This window comes from Balaenoptera ricei, chromosome 18 (assembly GCF_028023285.1).
Source record: "Balaenoptera ricei isolate mBalRic1 chromosome 18, mBalRic1.hap2, whole genome shotgun sequence".
NCBI lineage: Eukaryota > Metazoa > Chordata > Mammalia > Artiodactyla > Balaenopteridae > Balaenoptera > Balaenoptera ricei.
Window position 1 is genome coordinate 16,136,741 of NC_082656.1, and position 20,752 is coordinate 16,157,492.

The 20,752-nt window shown below is 38.0% G+C and overlaps 2 protein-coding genes across 4 annotated transcripts in view; one reads left to right on the forward strand and one right to left on the reverse strand.

The window, feature by feature from the left end:
- Positions 1-12,855, forward strand: part of NEK5 (NIMA related kinase 5) — a 62,270-nt gene extending 49,415 nt beyond the window's left edge. The window contains 4 exon segments of the mRNA XM_059903333.1: positions 3,129-3,227; positions 5,607-5,718; positions 11,939-12,054; positions 12,057-12,855. Coding sequence (XP_059759316.1) covers positions 3,129-3,227; positions 5,607-5,718; positions 11,939-12,054; positions 12,057-12,202 — 473 coding nt within the window. The 3' untranslated portion in view covers positions 12,203-12,855.
- ALG11 (ALG11 alpha-1,2-mannosyltransferase) overlaps positions 1-20,752 on the reverse strand; it is a 32,538-nt gene that overhangs the window by 1,772 nt on the left and 10,014 nt on the right. The window contains exon 4 of one of the 3 annotated variants that reach the window (XM_059903335.1): positions 8,494-8,540. In XM_059903335.1, coding sequence (XP_059759318.1) covers positions 8,530-8,540 — 11 coding nt within the window. In that variant the 3' untranslated portion in view covers positions 8,494-8,529. Of the gene's footprint in view, positions 1-8,479; positions 8,541-14,871; positions 17,908-20,752 lie in introns of those variants that run through there. The other 2 variants (XM_059903336.1, XM_059903334.1) reach the window with 2 other exon arrangements.

Here is a 20,752-nt window from a genome sequence, read left to right on the forward strand (position 1 = left end):
TCTCCCTTACCCTCAGGATAAAATCCAGACTCTGCAGACTCTAAGTGCCTTAAAGATCGGATGGCCTCTCCCAGCACCAAAGCTGCTAGCACTTCTCCATCAGCAAATATTTCTCCCTCAGTTTAGAAAGGTGAGTCTTTCTAAAGACTCCTCCCTTTGCCAAAGTAATTCCTCCTGTAAGATTTCACTCTGATGCAACCTCCGGGCCATTTCTGATGTTTTATCAGCAGATACCCTTCCCTCCCTGCTTTTCGCTCTATTGCCGGACAGGGCTTTACAAAGGTGTCTGGAATATAGGAGATTCTTAATCAGTTAATAATTGGAATGAATGAATGGAAGAGCCTGTAACTTGATTGACATGCTTCCCTTTAATCCAAAAAATTCTAATAAGCTTTCTGTAAATCCTCAAGTTTGTCTACGGTCTCTCTGTCTTTTCTCTGTTAGTTGCCTCTGACAATTTCACATTAATTCAGTCTCATACTCAAATTCGTTCACACTCAAATATTGGTTAAGTGCATGGAAGACATTTCCTTATTATGTTTATCATTTAAATTCAGGCCATAAAAAGATGCAGTAGCAATTTTATTTGAAATTTTAGTGATTGCTATGAAAAACCTGGATCTCAAACTACTGCCTGTGTACCACTGACAAGGAACCACTGATTTTTTTGTTTGTTTGTTTTTATAAATTTATTTATTTATTTTTGGCTGCATTGGGTCTTTGTTGCTGTACGCGGGCTTTCTCTAGTTGGTGGCGAGCGGGGGCTACGCTTTGTTGTGGTGCGCGGCCTTCTCATTGTGGTGGCTTCTCTTGTGGAGTATGGGCTCTAGGTGGGCAGGCTTCATCAGTAGTTGTAGCTCGCGAGCTCAGTAGTTGTGGCTCATGGGCCCTAGAGCTCAGGCTCAGTAGTTGGGGCGCACGGGCCCAGCTGCTCCACGGTATGTGGGACCCTCCGGGACCAGGGCTCGAACCCATGTCCCCTGCATTGGCAGGCGGATTTTTAACCACTGCGACACCAGGGAAGCCTGGAACCACTGTTTTTTATTTTTGTTTTTGTCTTTTTGGGGATTGAAACACCTCCCTGCCATGGAAGCCCGAGTCTTAACACTGGACCATCAGGAAGTCCCCCAGGAACCACTGTTTTAAATGCCTGAGAAAACATCAGGGCACGTCTCCTTTGCATTCCTCTAAGTTTGGTTTCCCTGCTTGATATCCCACAAGACACTGTAATTCTCTGATCATAAAAGTGAAGTTCACTTTAGTTTCCTGTTTAATGTCTTTCTTCCTCACTAGACTATAAGCTTCTGAGAGCTTTGTCTTGATTACCACCCCACTCGGCCTCTCCGTCCCTAGCGCCTGGTATAATGCCCAGAACTTAGTAAGTCACCATGTCTTTGTGAATGAAAATACAGCCATAGCACATTTTTACTATCACTTTATGTAAAGGCATGGGATTGCCAATATTTGTATTGCTATCAAATTGGATAAGGAAATTACAATGCTAATTATTCTTACAGCTCTATGGAGTCTTTGTAAAGACTTTCTGCATGTGTAAATTTTAATAACTTTGATTACAGGTGTAATAGACACAATTTATAAAGGCATTTAAGGATTCGTTGTCGTACATTTAAGCACAATTCATACATCGTTCGTCAGTCTTTAGCTTAAATATCCAACTCCTTGAAAATAAATTCCTTTGATGTTTCTAGCTCTAAATTCCATTTGAAAATGAGGGTTTGGGCTTTCCTGGCGGCGCAGTGGTTAAGAATCCACCTGCCAATGCAGGGGACACGGGTTTGAGCCCCGGTCCGGGAAGATCCCACATGCCGTGGAGCAACTAAGCCCGTGCACCACAACTACTGAGGCTGCACTCTAGAAATCGTGAGCCACAACTAGTGAGCCCGTGCGCCACAACTACTGAGCCCGCATGCCACAACTACTGAAGCCTGCCCACCTAGAGCCCGTGCTCCACAACAAGAGAAGCCACTGTAATGAGAAGCCCGTGCACTGCAACGAAGAGTAGCCCCAGCTCTCCGCCACTAGAGAAAGCCCGCGTGCAGCAACGAAGACCCAATGCAAAAATAAATAAATAAATAAAAATGAGGGTTTATCAAGTACATGTTTAATTTGTGCTAATTTTAAAAAGTTTGAAATAGCAAGATTTTACAAAATCCTTTTAAATGAATCTAACTAGTAAGAGTGACACTCTTTCAAAGAGAAGTATTTTTTTTACATGTGCATAATTAATTCAGGTCAGTAATTTTGTTTATAGTTTAACCACTCCAAGGGAATCCTTGGTGGGAAGGTAACCTCTATTTTTCTAGTGTAAGTTTTCAGGCCACATAATTGCCTTGGTAACATCATAGTTGCACATTCTGATAACAGATGATTTACATTTCTGTAGTTAGCCTTTCATTCTTTCTTCTATCCTGTTAAACAAAAATAAGAGCCTCTCAAAATTGTCTTCCTAAGACAGGAAAATAAAAACTATCAGATTCCCACACCAGGAGGAATACTCTGGCTTGCTTTTAATTAGCCAGACTACCTCATAGATGAGATATATCAATCTATTTCATTTATTTAATGCACTCTAGGAAGTAACATGGGCTATGATTTGGGATGAAATATGTTGATTTAAATAGGTAAATGTAAGTGTGGTGAGATTTCTACTTGTGTGTACATAAGTAGTCATGTAACAGTTTACCCAAAAAAATAAAAAAATTAAAAAAGCCACACTTTGCTCTTAATTCCACCTTTGGAGGATAGTTCCTATTTTTAATCCCACTTGCTAACAGAAGGTAGGGATTTTTTTTTTCCTGGAGACTAAAGTGAAATACTCTTTAGGCACCTAGGAACCAGATGGTTGTACAGTTTGTGTGGGAAAGTTATGTTGGTAGATTACAAACATGAGCACTGTCCTTCACTCTTCCCTGTATCCATGCCCTTTGCAGTATGACTTTGCAGCTCCTCCGTCATTAAATGTTTTTCTTCCCCTCTTCCCTTGAGTCTTGACTGGCCTTGTGATTTGCTTAGGCCAGTAGAATGCAGCAGAAGTGATGGTGTGGCAAATCTGAGTATTTAAGGAGCTTCTGCTCTTTCTTTTGGAATCCTGTCCATCTCTCAACTAGCTCCAGTTGCCCTGCTGGAAAATGAGGGACCGTGTGGAACAGAGAGACAAGCCATCCCAAGTGGAGCCATGCTAGACCAGCCAACCTCCAGGTGGCCAGGCAAGTGACTGCAGATGCCATGAGGGGCCCAGCTGAGACTGGAAGAGCCGACCAGCTGAGCCCAGCCCAAATCGCCCAACTACAGAACTGTGACCTATATAAATGGTTACTGTTTTAAGCCACTAAGTTATGTGGTGGTTTATTATTCTGGAAAGCTAACTATTGTAGACATACTTAGCAAAATTCCTAAAGTGGTAGTTGAAAGTAGGCTAGCTCTACATAATTTTAAAGCCAACTTAAGAAACCAGCATTTTTAACTCTCCGTGAATTCTTTTAGTTCTTTTGTGGATTCTTTTAAGAAAATCTGTCTCAACAATGTTCTTGATTGCACCAAGGTTGAAATTTTGTAGGGAAAAAACCAGACATCATTGACAAGCATATGAAAAGATGCTCAACATCATTAATCATCAGTAAATTTAAATCAAAACCACAAAGAGCTATCATCTCACACTCATTCGATGGCCACCATAAAAAAAAAACCCAAAAAACAAAAACCCCAGAAAATAACAAGTATGTGGAATAATTGGAACCCTTATGCACCACTGGTAGAATTGTAAAATAGTGCAGCCATTATGGAAAATGGTATGGCAGTTCCTTAAAAAATTTAAAATAGAACTACCTGATCCAGCAATCCTTCTTCTGGGTATATATACAAAAAAATTGAAAACAAGATCTCAAAGAGATGTTTTTGCGCACCCATGTTCAATGTACCATTATTCACAATAGCTAAGATGTGGAAGCAACCTAAATGTTCATCAGTGGATGAATGGATAAAGAAAATGTGGTATATACATACAATAGATTATTATTCAGTGTTAAAAAAAGAAAGAAATCCTGTCACAAGCTATAACATGGATGAACCTTGAGGACATTATGCTAAGTGAAATAAGCCAGTCTTGAAAGAGAAATACTGCAAGATTCCACTTAGGTGAGGTATTTACAGGAGTCAAATTCTTAGAAAGTATAATGGTGATTTCCAGGGGCTGGGGGGAGGGGGATATAGGGAGTTGTTTTTCAATGGGAGTAGAGTTTCAGTCATGCAAGATGAAAAAGTTCTAGAGAGCTGCTGTACAACAATGTGCATATAGTTAACAATACTGTACTGTACACTTGGAAATTGTTAAGAGGGTGAATTTATGTTATTTTTTCTTTTACCACAAACAAACAAAAAACCTCAGACATCATTGACTCAAAAAGTAATTCAGAATTCCTTGATTGTCTCATGAATTGTTTTATTATGGCCTCTTTGAATTGGGATCCAAAAAAATTTGATTGATATGTTAAAAAAATAACAATTCAGAGGAGTAATACTGTGAATGTGAGGAATTTTAGTTATACCTTATCCAATTTTTTTCACTTATATTTTCACTTTTATGAATATACAAGAGTGATATAAGATTAAAAATGTATGCTTAGGGAGGACTAAAAGAGTTCTTATAGTAATTTATATTTATAAAATATAAATTCTAAGGGCTAAGAAAACATCGTGCCATTTTATTGGGAACATTTTCTTTGCTATTGGTGTATAAAATATGTGCATCTCATAATCACTGGAATCTTAGAGTTGTTGAGGGGATGCTGCTTTCTATAAAGAAATTAAGTATTGTACTATCTTCATTCTGATTTTTTTTCCCAAGAGAAAAAAAGTACATTTTTAAAAAAAATTTTAATTTTTAAAAGTCTGGCTTACCTCATTCTTTTTTTAATGTTTGCAAAGTATTTAATAGTATGTGGGCTTTATTTGAAATCACAAGAGTCAAGATTTTTTTTTTTGGCTGTGCCGTGGGGCTTGCAGGGTCTTAGTTCCCCAACCAGAGATTGAACCCACACCCTTGGCAGTGAAGGCACGGAGTCCTAACCACTGGACCGCCAGGGAATTCCCAAAAAGTACATTTTAAATAACAACAATTAATTCACCCCCTCACCTCCTTCCTCCCCTCACCAAAAAAGATAAAGTTGTGGGTGTGTGCTTTGGGTTTTCTTTGCAGACATCAGTGATTAACCGTAACCATAAACTGAATACTGTGTATAAAAACAGCGAAGAATGAGGGTAGTGCAATAATGTTGGAAAGTCTTAAGTTTTTACAAGATTTTCTTAAATTTTCTATACAATCAAAGCATCTACTCCCAAAGTGGGATTATTTTGTCTCCTCATCTCTGATCCTTATTCCTCTTACTTCTTTCTCTTGTGTTGCCTACTACCTTCAGTACAATGCGGAATAGTTGGTGTCAGTTGTCACCTGTCTATTCTCTGTTTTAATGGAAATTATTCAAAGGTTTTACCATTGTGGTTGATGTTCAATATAGGATTTTTGGTATATGTCCCTCTCGAGATGTATAGGCTGGGATGCTTTAATCTCTCTTTCTGTCATTTAACAGTGGGACCATTAAAACAATGGCTTCCTAAAGAAGATGAGGGGAAGGTAGAAGTGGCCTCTGACATCGAAGTAGATGAAGAACAAGCAGAACCAAGATCTGATGATGATGATACGTAAGTAGGTCATACCTAGATGCCTAAATGAAGCACGGGATATAGTAAAAATGGTAAAAAGTTAAAGTGCTGTTGTTGAGGCATAGAATATAGCCTCAAAGACCCAGCTAAGGAGACCAAGTTTTCCTATATACATGGGTTTGTCTCTGGGTTCTCCATTCTTTTCCAATGGCTTTGCTTTCCCTTTCTGCATCAGTGATATTCTGTCAGTTACTATGGCTTTATTGTACCTTTTGATGTCTGGTATGGCTAGTCCTCACAACTTCCTCTAGTCTCCATATAATTTTCTTCAAAATTATCTTTGCTGTTGCTTTTTACTCAACGTATACATCCTTGCATTCTCTTGTAAAGTGTCAAGAAAAACTTTGTTGGGATTTTGATGAGAATGAGATTACATTTGTTGATTAATTTATGGGAATTCACATCTTTGTGATTATAAGTCTTAACATCCATGAATATAGAATAGCTCTCCATCTATTTATGCCTTTTAAAATATTCTTCAGTATTTTTGTAGTTTTCTTCATGATATAGATACCACTTAACTTTTTTGTTGCTGTTGCCATTATTAATGGGGTCATTTTTCTCCTACTACATTTTGGCTACCGCTAGTGTATGGAACACTACTGATGTTGTATCCTGTAACCTCACTGAACTCTCTTATTAGTTCTAAAATTTGGAGTCCTTTGAAGTTTAAAATTTTTATTATAATTTACTTTTAAAATAGGTAATATATTCACATGGTTCCAAATTCAAAAGGTACATTCTTTTCATAGTCTTTCTGCTATCTCATTACCTCTGCCACACAATTCCCCTCCCCAGAGTCAACCAATCCAATCTGCTTCTTGTGCATACTTCTCCTGAGAAATTCCATTAAAATGTAAGCAAATCTGTATATCTTGGTATGTGTGTATTCCTTTTCTTTTTTATGGAAACAGTTTCATAATGTAGGTACTATCTCACAACTTCCTTTTATCACTTAACAGTGTATCTTGAGTACCTATCATAATATACAAACAGTAGTATATAGAGAGTTTAAATTCCCAGAACAGCAAAGTGTTGTGTCAAAGAGTATGTACGTTTGTAATTGGATAGTGTCAAATTGCCCTTCACAGAGGTTACACCTATGAACACTTCCACTGACAGGGTATGGAAGTGCCTGTTTCCTTGTACATTTCTTTGCTCAGTGTGTTACCAAACTTAGATCATTGCACAGTTGATAGATTTAAAAATGACATTTCAGGTTTGTTTTAATTAGCATTTCTTTTATGAGTAAGGTTGCCTTTCCATATGCTTAAGATCGATCTTTATTTCCTCCTTTGGGAACCAGTTTTATTTATAGCCTTAGTCATTTAAAAAATTTAGGCTATTAACATTGTGTTGATTTGGGGAACTTTTTGTATTTTAGGGAAATTAGTCTTTCAGCTGTAATATGTTTCAAGAATATTTTCCCCAGTTTTTTGTTTGCTTTTTGATTGTATTTATAGTGACTTGTGCCATGAGGAAATTTCTTACTTTTGTCTACTTAGATTTATCAATTATTTAATAAAAAATGTACCAGAATTTTTTTAGTACTTTTGTGATTTAATTTTCTATTTAGTTAAATATTTTGTTCATCTTGAATTTTACTTGTACTGCAAAGTGTGGCTCCAACTTAATTTTTTCCCCAAATAACTCCTTACTTATTCCAACACCATTTATTGAAAATCTTTATTTTTGATACCAATTTGAAGTGCCACTTTTATGATATACAACATTTTTATGTGTATTTGTATCCAATTCCTATTCTTTCTAGTCTAATTATTGTATTATAAACATGTTTATAATATGTTTTATTGTTTGGGGGGGCTTTCCTTTTTCATAATTTTCCTGTCTAGTCTTACTTGTTTGTTTTTCCATGGGAACATTAGAATCAACCTGTCTAGCAAATAAAGGAGGGAGGGAGGGAGGAAGGAGGGAGGGATGGAAGAAGGAAGGAAGGAAGGGAGGGAGGGAGGGAGGGAGGAAGGAAGGGAGGGGAGAATTTTCTCAGCCTTCTTGCTTTTTCTCCTGGTCTCTATTATTGCTGATGCGAAATCTGCTATCATCTAATTGTTTTTCCTTTATAGATGTGCTAACTCTCTCCCTAGTACTTTCATAACTTACTTTTTCTTCTTTCATTCTTATGTTTTGCTATGATATCTCTAAGTCTGGATTTATCTTTTATCCTCCTTGGTTCACTTTCTTCTGAGAACTCATGACTTTCTTTAGTTCTGGAAATATTTTACCTATTATTTCTCCAAATATCGCTTTTCTTATTCCCTCCATTTTGGCTCTCCAATTAGATAGATTCTAGAGCTTCTCAATCTGTCCCCAATAACACCTAGTTGTACTTTCATATTTTAAAAATATATATTTATTTATTTAGACTGCGCCGGTTCTTAACTGTGGCATGCAGACTCTTAGTTGTGGCATGCATGCAGGATCTAGTTCCCCGACCCGTGGCCCCCCTGCCTTGGGAGTGTGGAGTCTTGCCCACTGAACCACCAGGGAAGTCCCCTTTCATATTTTTTATTCTTTGTTTCAATCTAGGTGAATTCTTGAATACTGTTTTCCAGTTCTCTCTGGGTATCATCTATTAGGTTTTTAACTTAAATGATTACATATTTCCTAATATTTATAATTATTTGTTCTTATATTTATATGTTCTTGTTTCATTCTTGCATAATTGTTTCCCATAATTTAAAAACATTTTAAAATGGATGTTGTGCTTTAATTTCTCTTGTTGAGCATACTTACTTTAAGGGTTTTATCAAAATCCTCTGTCGATGCCAGTTATAAACAATCTATAATAAAGAATAGAAGAGAGTTTTATTCAAGCAAAACTGAGAACTATAGACCAGGAGTGTAGACTCCACCACGGAAGAAGAAAGCCCTCTGGAGAAGCATGGTTTTCAGTACAGTTTTATATCTTGTCAGAACAAAGAACAAACATCAAACATGACAGGGGTACATTCCTTCAAGGTTTCAAAAGAGACAGATTAGCACATACACAGCGAGTCAGCATGACCTTGGTGTCTGGGAAGGGACCCTCATCTTTGAAGGAGTATTAGCATTCGTGTCATAGGAACAGGGATCATTTATCCCTATCTTCAGAGTGGACACTCTTTTTTTTTTAATTTATTTTTGGCTGCGTTGGGTCTTTGTTGCTGCGTGCGGGTTTTCTCTAGTTGCAGCGAGGGGGGCTACTCTTTGTTGTGGTGCGCGGGCTTCTCATTGCGGTGGCTTCTCTTGTTGCGGAGCACGGGCTCTAGGCGCGCGGGCTTCAGTAGTTGTGGCTCCCGGGTTCTAGAGCACAGGCTCAGTAGTTGTGGTGCACGGGCTTAGTTGCTTTACGGCATGTGGGATTTTCCCGGACCAGGGCTCGAACCTGTGTCCCCTGCACTGGCAGGCAGATTCTTAACCTCTGTGCCACCAGGGAAGCTCCCAGAGTGGACACTCTTTAATGGTTAAAGCAGATGTACAAGTGTGTTTGACTGGCCATAAGACAGGCTGTTCCAGGTCCCAAAAAGTATAGGCCAAATCATGTATAAGCCAGAATGACTTCCCCATACCCCAATATGTGAAAATTTCTTCCAATGCCTCCATAAAAATAATTTCATCTCAAGTTAGTTCATGGTCCAACTTAAAAAAAAAAATTTTGTTGCCCACCTTTCTTACCATTAGATTTATTCTTGTGTTTTGGAATTTTAGTTTGCAGGCTCATTTTGTTTTGGAGGTTCTTTTGTATTTTGTGGGTTTCTTTGGTTTTGTTTTTAAAATCTTCTTCCCTCCCTTCCTATCTCTTGGCATCTCCTACATATCTGACAGGTTTTTGCTTTCTTCATTGGGTTCCCCTCCATTCTTCCTAAATGGAACCCTTGAAGAGCTGCTCTTCAGTGCAAGGGTGGTCTAGGAAGAAAGCTCAGCAATGTGGCTTGTCTGTCTTGGCTCAGTCTCTGGGAGGAAAATACTTCCTGAGAAATTTATAACCATGGATTTGCCTTCACTCAGATTTGGAGTTTGAATTTACAATACTTGGATGGTCTAGAAACAGGTACATTGAAAACATAACATTAAAATTAGCAGTAAGAGATTGTAATACTCTGGGATGTCTAGAAGAAATACATATAAAACACTCTGGAGAGATACAGCCTCAATCCAGGTTACAGTGAATTTCTCACTAAAGCACTGCTGAAGATGAGCTCACAACTAAAGATTAAATCCACTATGAGAGACAGCAAACACAACAAATAGCTAAATTAGGTCATAAACAACTTCAGATAATATTATGAGTATTTAATATTTGTACAATAATTACTATTGTATATTTAAAATTATTTCATCAAAATAAGAAAACATGAGAAAAAAGCAGGTCTATCAAAAAAGAACAGGAAGATTTGATAATCAACCAACAGAACTTCTGAACGTGAAAAAAATCTTCCAATAGAAATTAAAATTCAGCAGTTTAAAAACAGAATAGATAGAGTTAATGAAGGAATTAGTAACTAGAAGATAGATCTGAGGGGAAAAATATGATCGAAAATGTGAAAGAAGTGTTAAGAGGCATGAAGGTGCAATGTATATCTAAAAGGAATTCCAGAAGAAGAGAATAAATGAAAAGCAATATTCAAAGCAATTACAGCTGTGAACTTTTTGTAATTATTGAAAGCCACGAATCATGATATCTGGGAAATAAAAGAATAATCAAGCAGGATCAATGCAAAGAAATTCACATGGACATATTATTAAGTTGTAGAGGAATGGAGACAAAGGCAAATTTTGTGTAAGCACACACCTGAGTAATGGCAGCTTAACACATGGGAGCTATAATTACTGGTCCACCCCGAATTGATGATGTCCAATTTTAGGAGAGTCCTCTGTGATACCTAGCAGTCCTATGCCTGGTCAGCTTCCCTCCAAACCCTCAGTCGTGCACACTCACCCCCATCCACCTTGCTCTCATCACGTGCCCTGCCTTCTACTTCACAGAGGGGGTGTTTTGTAGCTGGAATTACCTCTGTTGTGTAGATCCATGAATCTTTTACACATGCGTTCTTGACTCCTTCTCCCTCCCTATCTTCCTTCTCAGAGGAAAGCAGTCTCCTTTCCCGTTGAAAGCTCCTCCTTACACAGGTGCTCTTAAGTCCCAGCCTTTCCTCAGTGACCATGTTACTATCAATTAATCTACCTTTCTCCTGTATTTTCAACTCTATTACTTACTTCCTCTCAGCTTATAAACATGACCAATCTCTCCCATCTTGAAAAACACCAAAAGAAAAACCATTGCCCTTAACCATTGCCTTGTTCTTGAGATAATACTGTCCTTTCAGAGCAGGGCTCCCCTCAGAGGAGTTTTAGCTCCTTGCCATCACTTTTTTAAACCTCCCATTGCTTTCTTGATCCACTACATTGATGGCTCCGGCTGCAGACAACTCTGAAATATTCCTGCAGAGGTCATCTATTACCTTGAAACTGCCAAGTCCGATGATCATTTCTCAGTCCTCATCTTATGTGACTGCTCCCTCTGGAAATTCTCTGCTCCCTTGGCTTCCATGACAAACACTCTTGGTTCCTACCAGCTCCTCCTAGGTTTCTTTCCTTTGCCCCTTAAATATCCGTGATCTTTGAGATAGTTTTCTTGGTCTCTTCCCTTCTTCTTTTCTAAAAGCATCAGTGTTGCAGCCTTAGACACAATTTTAATTCCTGGTCCTACTAATTAAGAGCTGTGAGATCTTGGGCACTAATTTAAAACCTCTCTGAGCCCAGCTTCTTTATAAATCGATGATGATAATGTCCACCTCAAGTGCTGTTATTAGTAGATGAAATATAGTATGTGTAAAGTGCTCCAGGGCAGTGACTGGCACATAGGAAGGGCTCAATATATGGCAGCCGTTTTATTATTTGTTTCTTTTTTTCTCTTCCCTCCTCTTCTTTTAAACTAAGAGTAGATGGATATTAATAAATATAATAAAGGTTATTGAACACAAATCCAGCTAAACAGAATACTGATTCTCCCAACATTCATTGTTTATCATCCTTAGAGAAACCAGACTGATCTGATAAACAATTTATTACCTGGGTGAAAAAGCAACTTTCAAACTGGTCAAGTAGGGGTGGGGCATGAGAAGGGACACTAATTTTCACACGTATTCATTCGTGTTTTTGATATCCCAAAGTTGATTTTTACTGCTTATTATTTCAGAAATTTTGAAGAATCTGAAGATGAGTTGAGAAATGAAGTAGTAGAATCCCTGGAAAAACTCTCTACTTCCAAAGAGGCAGAAAAAAGGGAAGAGGTTTCCAGTTCCTCTAACGATGCTGAAAAGAAAGAGAGGGGATAGGCATACAGAAATATGCAGAATTAAATGAAGGTTTGGAGAGTATTTTTACTCCATCTGATGACAAAATTTGTATTGTTGATGAAGACCCAGGAACATCAACCACCAGTCAAAATATACAAATGTGATTATTGAACTTTTTCTTAAGTAACAAGTTAGTATCTATTACAGCATCTCTTCGGGAACAGTCATAAATATACATTTATTGTAAGGGTTTTCCAGTAATCCCAAGGCTTTATTAGTTTTCTTCTCAATTTAGACAACAGGACTAACTTCTGAATATAGAAATTAATATTTTTACGCTAAGAAATCTTTCAGATAATATATGTGGTTGGCAGAGTTATGTGGCTCCCCTCACCCCACATGCACCCAAAGATGTGAATATATTTTTACCTGGCAGAGGGGAATTAAGGTTGCAGATGGAATTAAGGTTGCTAATCAGCTGACCTTAAAATAGGGAGGTTATCTTGGATTATTCAGGTGGGCTCAACGTAAGCACAAGAGTCTTTGAAAGTGGAGGAGGGAGGGAAAGGAGAGAACCAGAGAGGTGGCAGCTGAGAGGGATTCAGCTTGATGCTGCTGCCTTTGAAGATGGAGGAAGGGGCCACAAGCCAAGGAATGCAGGCAGCCTCTAGAAGCTGGGAAAGGCAGGGAAACGGATTCACCCCTAAGGCCTGCAGAAGGAATGCAGCTCTGCCAACGCCTTGGTTTTAGCCTAGTGAAATCCACTTTAGATTTCTGACCTATGGAACTGTAAGATAATAAATTTTTGTTGTTTTAACTAAGTTTGTGGTCATTTGTAACTAGTGATAGAAAACTAATATACAAACTCATTAATTTAAAATAATGAATCTGTCGTTTTATAAAACCATGACTTTGAAATTTCTTAAGGTATATTGAACATGCTTTTCTGAAGCTGATGTTGACACTTACAGGAGTAAGGTAATTGAGCAAGGAGAGGAATAAGGCATGTCAATTATGTACCAAATAATAATTTTATTGTTTCATTGAATTATTTTCTAATAGTTTCAAATGTATAGATTATAAACTTCTGGAAGGCAGGGACTATATCTGGTCTTTGTTTCTTATGATGATCTTTTTATATATAGTGCTTAGCACCATGCTAGAAATGTTTCTTAATTGAGTAAGTAAATACTAATACAATTTCCTCATTAAGACTGTAAGCTCTTTGAGGCAGGAAACTAGACTTAAACTTTTTGTATTAATTATAACAATCCCAGTGTTGAACATGTGCCTAGAGCTTAGTAGATATTTGTTGATTTGTTGTACCTGCTGTTATGAAGGACAAGAGTGGTTATATCTAAGTGGTTGAATTTGGCCTGAAATATCTGGTCTATAATGAAAATAAAACTAAATTGGCACATTGATGCATTGCTGAACCAAGTAAACAAAGATGAGGAGTGGTTGGTCAAATTATTCCTAAGGTCTGCTTAGCATTTACATTTGGTATAATATTAAATGTGGAGAATGTAAGTAAGTATCAAGATTTCCCTAACTGGGATGTGTCCAGTCTTTTATATCTTTATTTATTTTCCTGGTGATGTCTGAGGGGCTGTTCTTCCAACTTGGTGTATAGAGTACATTCTACTCTTTTAGGGCTCAGTATGGTCACATCATGAGGCTAAGAATATTTAACAATTTCTCACCATTATGTTAGTTTCAAACTAGGTAACACATGACCCTGAGGGATTGAAGCATCTTTAATTCTACAGCTCTTTTAGTGGTCAGTATATACATGTTTAATTTACTTTCAGGACATTACCTGGTTCAGACACTGAATCTGCTGGTATCATTCTCATTCTAAACAGTACCTGAAAGCATGGAAAATGAAACATGGTTCCTGAAAAATCCCAAAGATCAATTGTATACAGGAAAAAAAAAAGAAAAGGAATGTTTAAGGTCAGTGTTTAAGAATAAACATATCAGGTTTGCTCCAATAACAAGATGCTTGGCTAAAATCTCCTTTAGGTAACAGCCACCCACCCTTATCATTCATTCTAAGATTTTGAGTTCTTTGCTGTAAATTAGGAAGTATTCAATGTGATAAGTATGCATATCTGCAAGGTTTTTCAACCTGCTCCAGCCCAATTCACCTTACCTATCTTACACACACCGTTACCTTAATCATGTTCTTGAGGCCCAGTTCTGATTGCTTTACTCTGGTTTTAGGCTTGGCTACATCTGTTAAATTGAAACTACTGATCAGACCTGCATATGTCTTTAGAATAAATTTTGTTAGAAAAATCATGCATTTTGGTAACTATGTATGATATCAATCAACTTGATCATTCTTTAAATAGTACCAAGAAGTGTTATCAACACTTAACCTCCCTTCTAAGTGTCTTGTAACAGTTATGCATGATCCAAATTAGCACATAGCACTAGAGTACTGGAACTGATGCTTCTCCAAAGCCAAGGGTGGCCTTAATTAGGGTGGGGAAAGAGGAATAGTGGGTGAGGTAGGGCAAATCACATGGGCATAATTTGATTCTAGTAATTTGCATAGCTTCTTGTTGTGGTTTAATGGAAGTAACTTTTTAAATTTTTATTGGAGTATAGTTGATTTACAACGTTGTGTTAATTTCTGCTGTACAGCAAAGTGAATCAGTTATACATATACATATATCCACTCTTTTTTAGATTCTTTTCCCATACAGGTCACTACAGAGTATTGAGTATACTCGAGTTCCTTGTGCTATACAGTAGGTTCTTATTAGTTATCTATTTTATATATAGTAGTGTGAGAAGTAACTTTTTCATTGTACCCATTGACACATTTAGCAGACACACCTTCATTTATTTATTCATATCATAGTTCTGGACTCTAGGGTACATTTACATAATTAAATACACAAATATTCTGAAAGCACTGATAATCACACTGGCCCCTATCTCATAATTTTGTCTGGAATATGACTTTGTAAAATACCCTGAAAATTATTAAAGTGTATGAAGCTCTGTAGTATTTTATATGTCTGAATTCATTTAAAAAAATCTATTAAACCTGACAACCTATTCTTGGGTACAAGAGGCAAAACAGTTTTATTTTGCCTTTAAAAACTTTTTTTCTTTCTTTAAAAAAAATTCTTGGCATGTGGAGCTTGGGAATATTAGCAGTAGATAATAATTCAGAATTGGGAGACTACATGAGGGGTATAAAGGCACTGAACTGGGAAAAGCATCTAAGATAATAAAACCACTTCTTTAGATCTTATTTAGATATAGACTTTGTACCTATTAAATCTAAATCATATTTAGATACAAATAATTACTATACAAAGAACATGTAACATGTAGTTTGTTATGCACAACTGGAAATAAGAATGTGAATCACCACTGCTGTAGGTTCAAAACAGCATGTTTGGACCACTCAAAAGCAGCGTCTTACAGGAATTAATAGTCACTCAATTTCTCCAGGCAGACAGTAGCTGACATATTGCTTTGACATTCTTCATGGTATCAAGTATTCAGAAACAAACAAACATTTAACACCGCATTAGGAACACTGAAAGGAAACATATATGCAAATTTTCTAATGATAGGTTTGTGATAAATGAAAATCATTTTGAAGAAATTAGCTTAAAACACGTTTTGTGGAATTTCAGAATCCTTTCTTCCTTTCCAATATCCTCTACTTTTGCTCTGTCTATTTCAATCTCTTCATCTTCAGTCCCATGATTTTCTTTGGGTAGGTGGGTAGGCTGAGTGGGCAATGGTAGTGAATCTTACCTCAAAGACTAGCTATAAGATAAGGAAAAGCACCGGGCTGGGGGTCAGGACCCCCGGGTGGTAATCCTGATTTTGTCATTAAACAACTTTGTGATACTGACAGAATCAAAGTTCTTTAAATTGTTCCTGTCTGTAAAGTTGAAAATAAGAGAAAATTGGACTAGAGAATTTGTAGGGCTCCTTCCAGCTCCAATTTCCACCAGTTTTTCTTTTCTAAATTGAATACTCTCCAACACAAAGCTACTCTGGTGTGTCAGAACATCCTGGGACTTTGTTTTGGTGCTTTTTGATCTGATGACAGAAGATGGCCTGCAGATGAATCAATAATGTAACTGGAAGCAGATAACGAAGCTGGTTGGATTGATGAATGGACGAGAGGAGACTGGAAAGGAAAAATGTACCTCTTTCACATGCCCCTAACACAAAGGTGTATCAGACTGTGGAGGAGGTCAATTTACTGAACTAGAAGGAACTGATTATGTATGCAGAAAATGCCAAAAGTTATAGTCTCAACAGCCATATCTGCATATATATATATTCACTTTTCCATGCTAGTTATTCAGGATAGGAGTCCTGTTAAATTATACTGATTCCTAGTTACTGGCTTAGTAACAAGAATCTACATAGGATTGTAATGCATTGATAAAGATAGGATTCTAGAAGACATTTACTATATATTGTTACCTTTAAAGTAACTTTTATAATTTTCAAAGTACTTTCACATACTTTCTGTGTTCCCTGTTTTCATTACAACTATGAAAGGCAGTGAGGACAGCCATTACCATCTCCAGGTTACAGAGAAAGAAGGTGACACTCAGAAAGATTAGAGAACAGCTCTAGTGTCAAAAGGTCAGATGTTTGTAAATGATGAAGCTGAGGTCAGGTCCAGCTTTTCCACCTGCTAGTCCAGTGCTCTTTTCAAAATGCCACTCACTATCTTACAATGCATGATGCTGATTACAGAGACCATGCGGATGGATCCAAATATTATATCTTCAATATCAGAAAAACAACTTACCGCGATGTTCTGACTCAGACCTCTTGAATGACTTCAAAAAGCTGACTTACAGCCTCTGGGATGTGAAAATGTTAAGGGATAATGAGAGGTCCATAAAAATGTACTGACGGCACTAAACATAAAACTATTTTCACAAATACCTAGTTAATGGATAGGATTACTGGCAGTACCCTGGTCTCTACATGCCCACGCACACACATAGAGCAATCACAGTGAGCCTGTCTTTTGACTACATGCTTTTAGAACATGATTAAGTCTGCTTAAAGTTTTTGTTCTTTTAAGAGGATCATTAGATAGATTCAAAAATTTTATCCACAATACTGCTTGAATTTAAACATACCAGAATTTTTCTGTGTTCCAAAAATGTCAAAATAATTCTGAAGTACTAATCAATTATCAATCACCCATTTTTTCCCCCAATATTTCCTTTTTTCTAAAAGGAAATTCTCTTTCCTGATTTCTAAAGTAAAGTGATTTGATAAATAGGATTTTAAAAACACGGATTATACCAAAATTAAGATTGTTCATTTTTTTCTTTCAGACCCATATTTTTCAGAATTTGAGACCAAACACTGCTCTAAAATTTTTATATTTAAACTATATAAGGTTACCTTTTCCATTTAGGTAATTTTGCCTGGTTCCACTGAAATAAATACCTTGGTTATATACATACTGCTAAGGGCCTTGCTTAGACTAACTTTATTACAATAGGGAATGAGTTTAGAAAAATATTAACATATGAAGGTATCTAACCATTTTATATAAAATATCTTTAGTTTGTACAGGTATGGAATTATTGAAATAATTTTTCCACAGACATTAGGAATGTCACTTCAAACTCCTGATCGGAGAATCTGCTTACGGATGCACGAGCATTGTTCCTGATTTGGAGTCTCTTTTCTGCAGACATGGAAAGAATATGGGCCATAGTCTCAGCATAGTCTTCTTCACTTTCAGCCAGAAACCCAGTTCTCTCGCCTTGGTGAGGAACGACAATGTCGAGCTTCGGGCCCCCTGAATTGTGTGCAAGGACAGTCGTGCCGGCTGCCATACACTCAACAATTCCTGAGAAACAGAAATCATGTCTTTTAAGTTTCTGAATGTGTTCATAAGAACAAGGATGAGCAGAACCCTTTACAAATTTTAAAAGATTCATGGGCAATTTCAGTAAATGTATGTCTACAAATTCACTCATTTAACTTCCCTGGTGAAAATAAAATAATTTAAAGTTTTTTAGTTATCAAAGCTTCATAATAATGCTACTTGTCTTTACTAAAACAGACAGATAGAAGAATAGTCTATAAAAAGTAAATATACTGCAGATAATAAAACAAAGACGACTAGAGAATGTTATTAGCAAGATGGTAGATAACTAGTGGATATTAAAAGATAAAAAGGGATAAAAAAGATATCAAGGGGCTTCCCTGGTGGCGCAGTGGTTGAGAATCTGCCTGCCAATGCAGGGGACACGGGTTCGAGCCCTGGTCTGGGAAGATCCCACATGCCGTAGAGCAACTAGGCCTGTGAGTCACAACTGCTGAGCCTGCGCGTCTGGAGCTTGTGCTCCGCAACGAGAGAGGCCGCGATGGTGAGAGGCCCGCGCACCGCGATGAAGAGTGGCCCCCACTTGCCGCAACTAGAGAAAGCCCTCGCACAGAAACGAAGACCCAACACAGCCATAAATAAAATAAATAAATAAATAAATAAACCCAAAGTTTAAAAAAAAAAAAAAAGATATCAAAAACATTAAAAGTTGAGTATCGGTGTTTTAATCTCATCGAAAGAAAATCTCTGATTCTGACATTTTTCCTGATGTGTGAAGCAATCCATTGGCAAAAGTGTGTATATTTTTCCTCCTATTTGTAAGATTATATTTAATGATATTCTTTTCTTTGTCAAAGACTCTCATTGCAGGCAGTGCTATTTCTTGTGCCTAAGAATGTTTCTGAAAATTGCATCACTAATGATGCTTGCCAAGTGGAGTGTACAGAAAGTTTCTCACATCCTGTTCAAGTTAATATCAAGCACATGTGGATGCTTTAGGGTGAGGCTGTAGTACAGAATGCATATATTTTGTCCCCAGGAAATCTGAGACAAAGCAGGTGCTGGATGGGGTTTTTTTCCTATTCCATGAGCTGTGTTAATTCTATCTTTGGTAGGCCTTATGCTTGAATAAACCAGATGTCTAATCAATAAATTATTTTCATGCTCAGCGTTTCAGGGTTTTTTTTTTTTTTTTTTTTTAGAATTTCAGGTTTTTGTACTCTAGTGCAGGTTGGTCTTATTTCTTACTATAAGAAAACTTAACAGCAATGTGATTTAAGGTTTTGTTGTGTTTTTTAAGAGGGGGATGTGAGTGATTTAATTCATGGGTACTTTTAGAACCTGAAAGATAATCCCACTGCCTTTATTTTTCTAATTAAAGAATTCCTAAATACTTTGAAAATATAAAATGTTCCTGAATAAGAAAAAAAAGATATCAAAAACAAAATGTTCAAATTACAGCATTAGGAGAAAACCGGAAAAAAGTAAGCCATCTTCGTGAGGCACACTAAGTAAGGCTGGTGCTTTTGTTACTGCCTGGATTTCTGGCAAATCTGAGACAACTGTGTGCCGCCCAATAGCAGTGCTGAACTAAATGAAAGTTTTGATTAGTTTCTGCCAAATGATGTAGGTGAGGATATAAATTATTCTAGCCAGCCTTTCTTACCATGTTTCTAGATAGAACTAAGCCCTTCAGAAAATGATTTGGTTTACTGTTTTCTTACTTCTCCAAAGGATGGTACAGAGCTGATATCATCCTAGATGCACAGAAGTTAAATCATTAACAACTGTTTCTTCAACACGGGCGAAATCTCTACAGAATTTTCTGCTAATGCTTTAATTTGAACTCTTATTTGAAAAATATGGATTACACCATAATATTCCGTTCCAGGCTGGATACCGTTCCTCTGTACTTTCTTAGAGACTCTGACCTAATCAATTTTACCCTCTCCCTCTAGAATCTTCCACTTCTCCCTCTCTACTGGCCCCTTCCTATCAGCACTTAAGCTAGCTCAAACTTGTAAACACAAAGTCTCCGTGAGGGTGCGCGTGCGCGTGCGCATGCGCGCGCGCGCACACACACACACACACACACACATACATACACCCTCTCTCTAGGTCACAAGTCCTCCCCTGGCCAGCGTCTCTCCATCCTCCTTTCACAGATAACCCAGGGCCAGCGCGGTCTGCACTCACCAGCTCCACTGGCTCATCTGCGCTCAGCGCTCCACTCACCCCCCACCAGTGACCCTCACGCCCACTCCTCCAGTGACACTGCTCTCGCCCAGGTCGCCCACCATGCCCTCGTCTTGCCCAGCATCTGGGCAGCACTGGAATCTGTCGCCCTTTCCCTTCTTCCCTAAACCCTCACTTGCCTTGGCTTCCATGACTCTCTGCCTGCCTTTCTTCCTTCTCCTACACTGGCTACCCTTCTGCCAACCTGTGGCCTCTCACTGTTCTCAGCCTTCTGCACTGCGGGCCTCCTGTTGCTCTACAGACTCCCCTTAGGCCATCCCGTCCACACCCACGTCCACATCCACGCCCACCGGGCTGCGGTACCCACCTGGACAACTCCGCAGTCTGTATTGCTGGGCCAGCTCCCTCTCCTTACTGCAGACTCACACATATGGGGCCTGCTGGACACACACACGTCCCTCAGCCAATTCCACCCCACATGCTCGAAACTCAGCCCCTCACCTGCCTCTGCTCTTGGAGGCCTCTCTGGGCGAAAGCCACCACCATTCACACGTCTGTCCAAACGGAACACCTGAGGCCATTGCAGTAATGAGCACACAATCAATAAAAGAACCAAAAGGTTCTTCTGAGGAGCCTACCTGGAGACAGGGGTTCTCGGCCTTTGATGCAC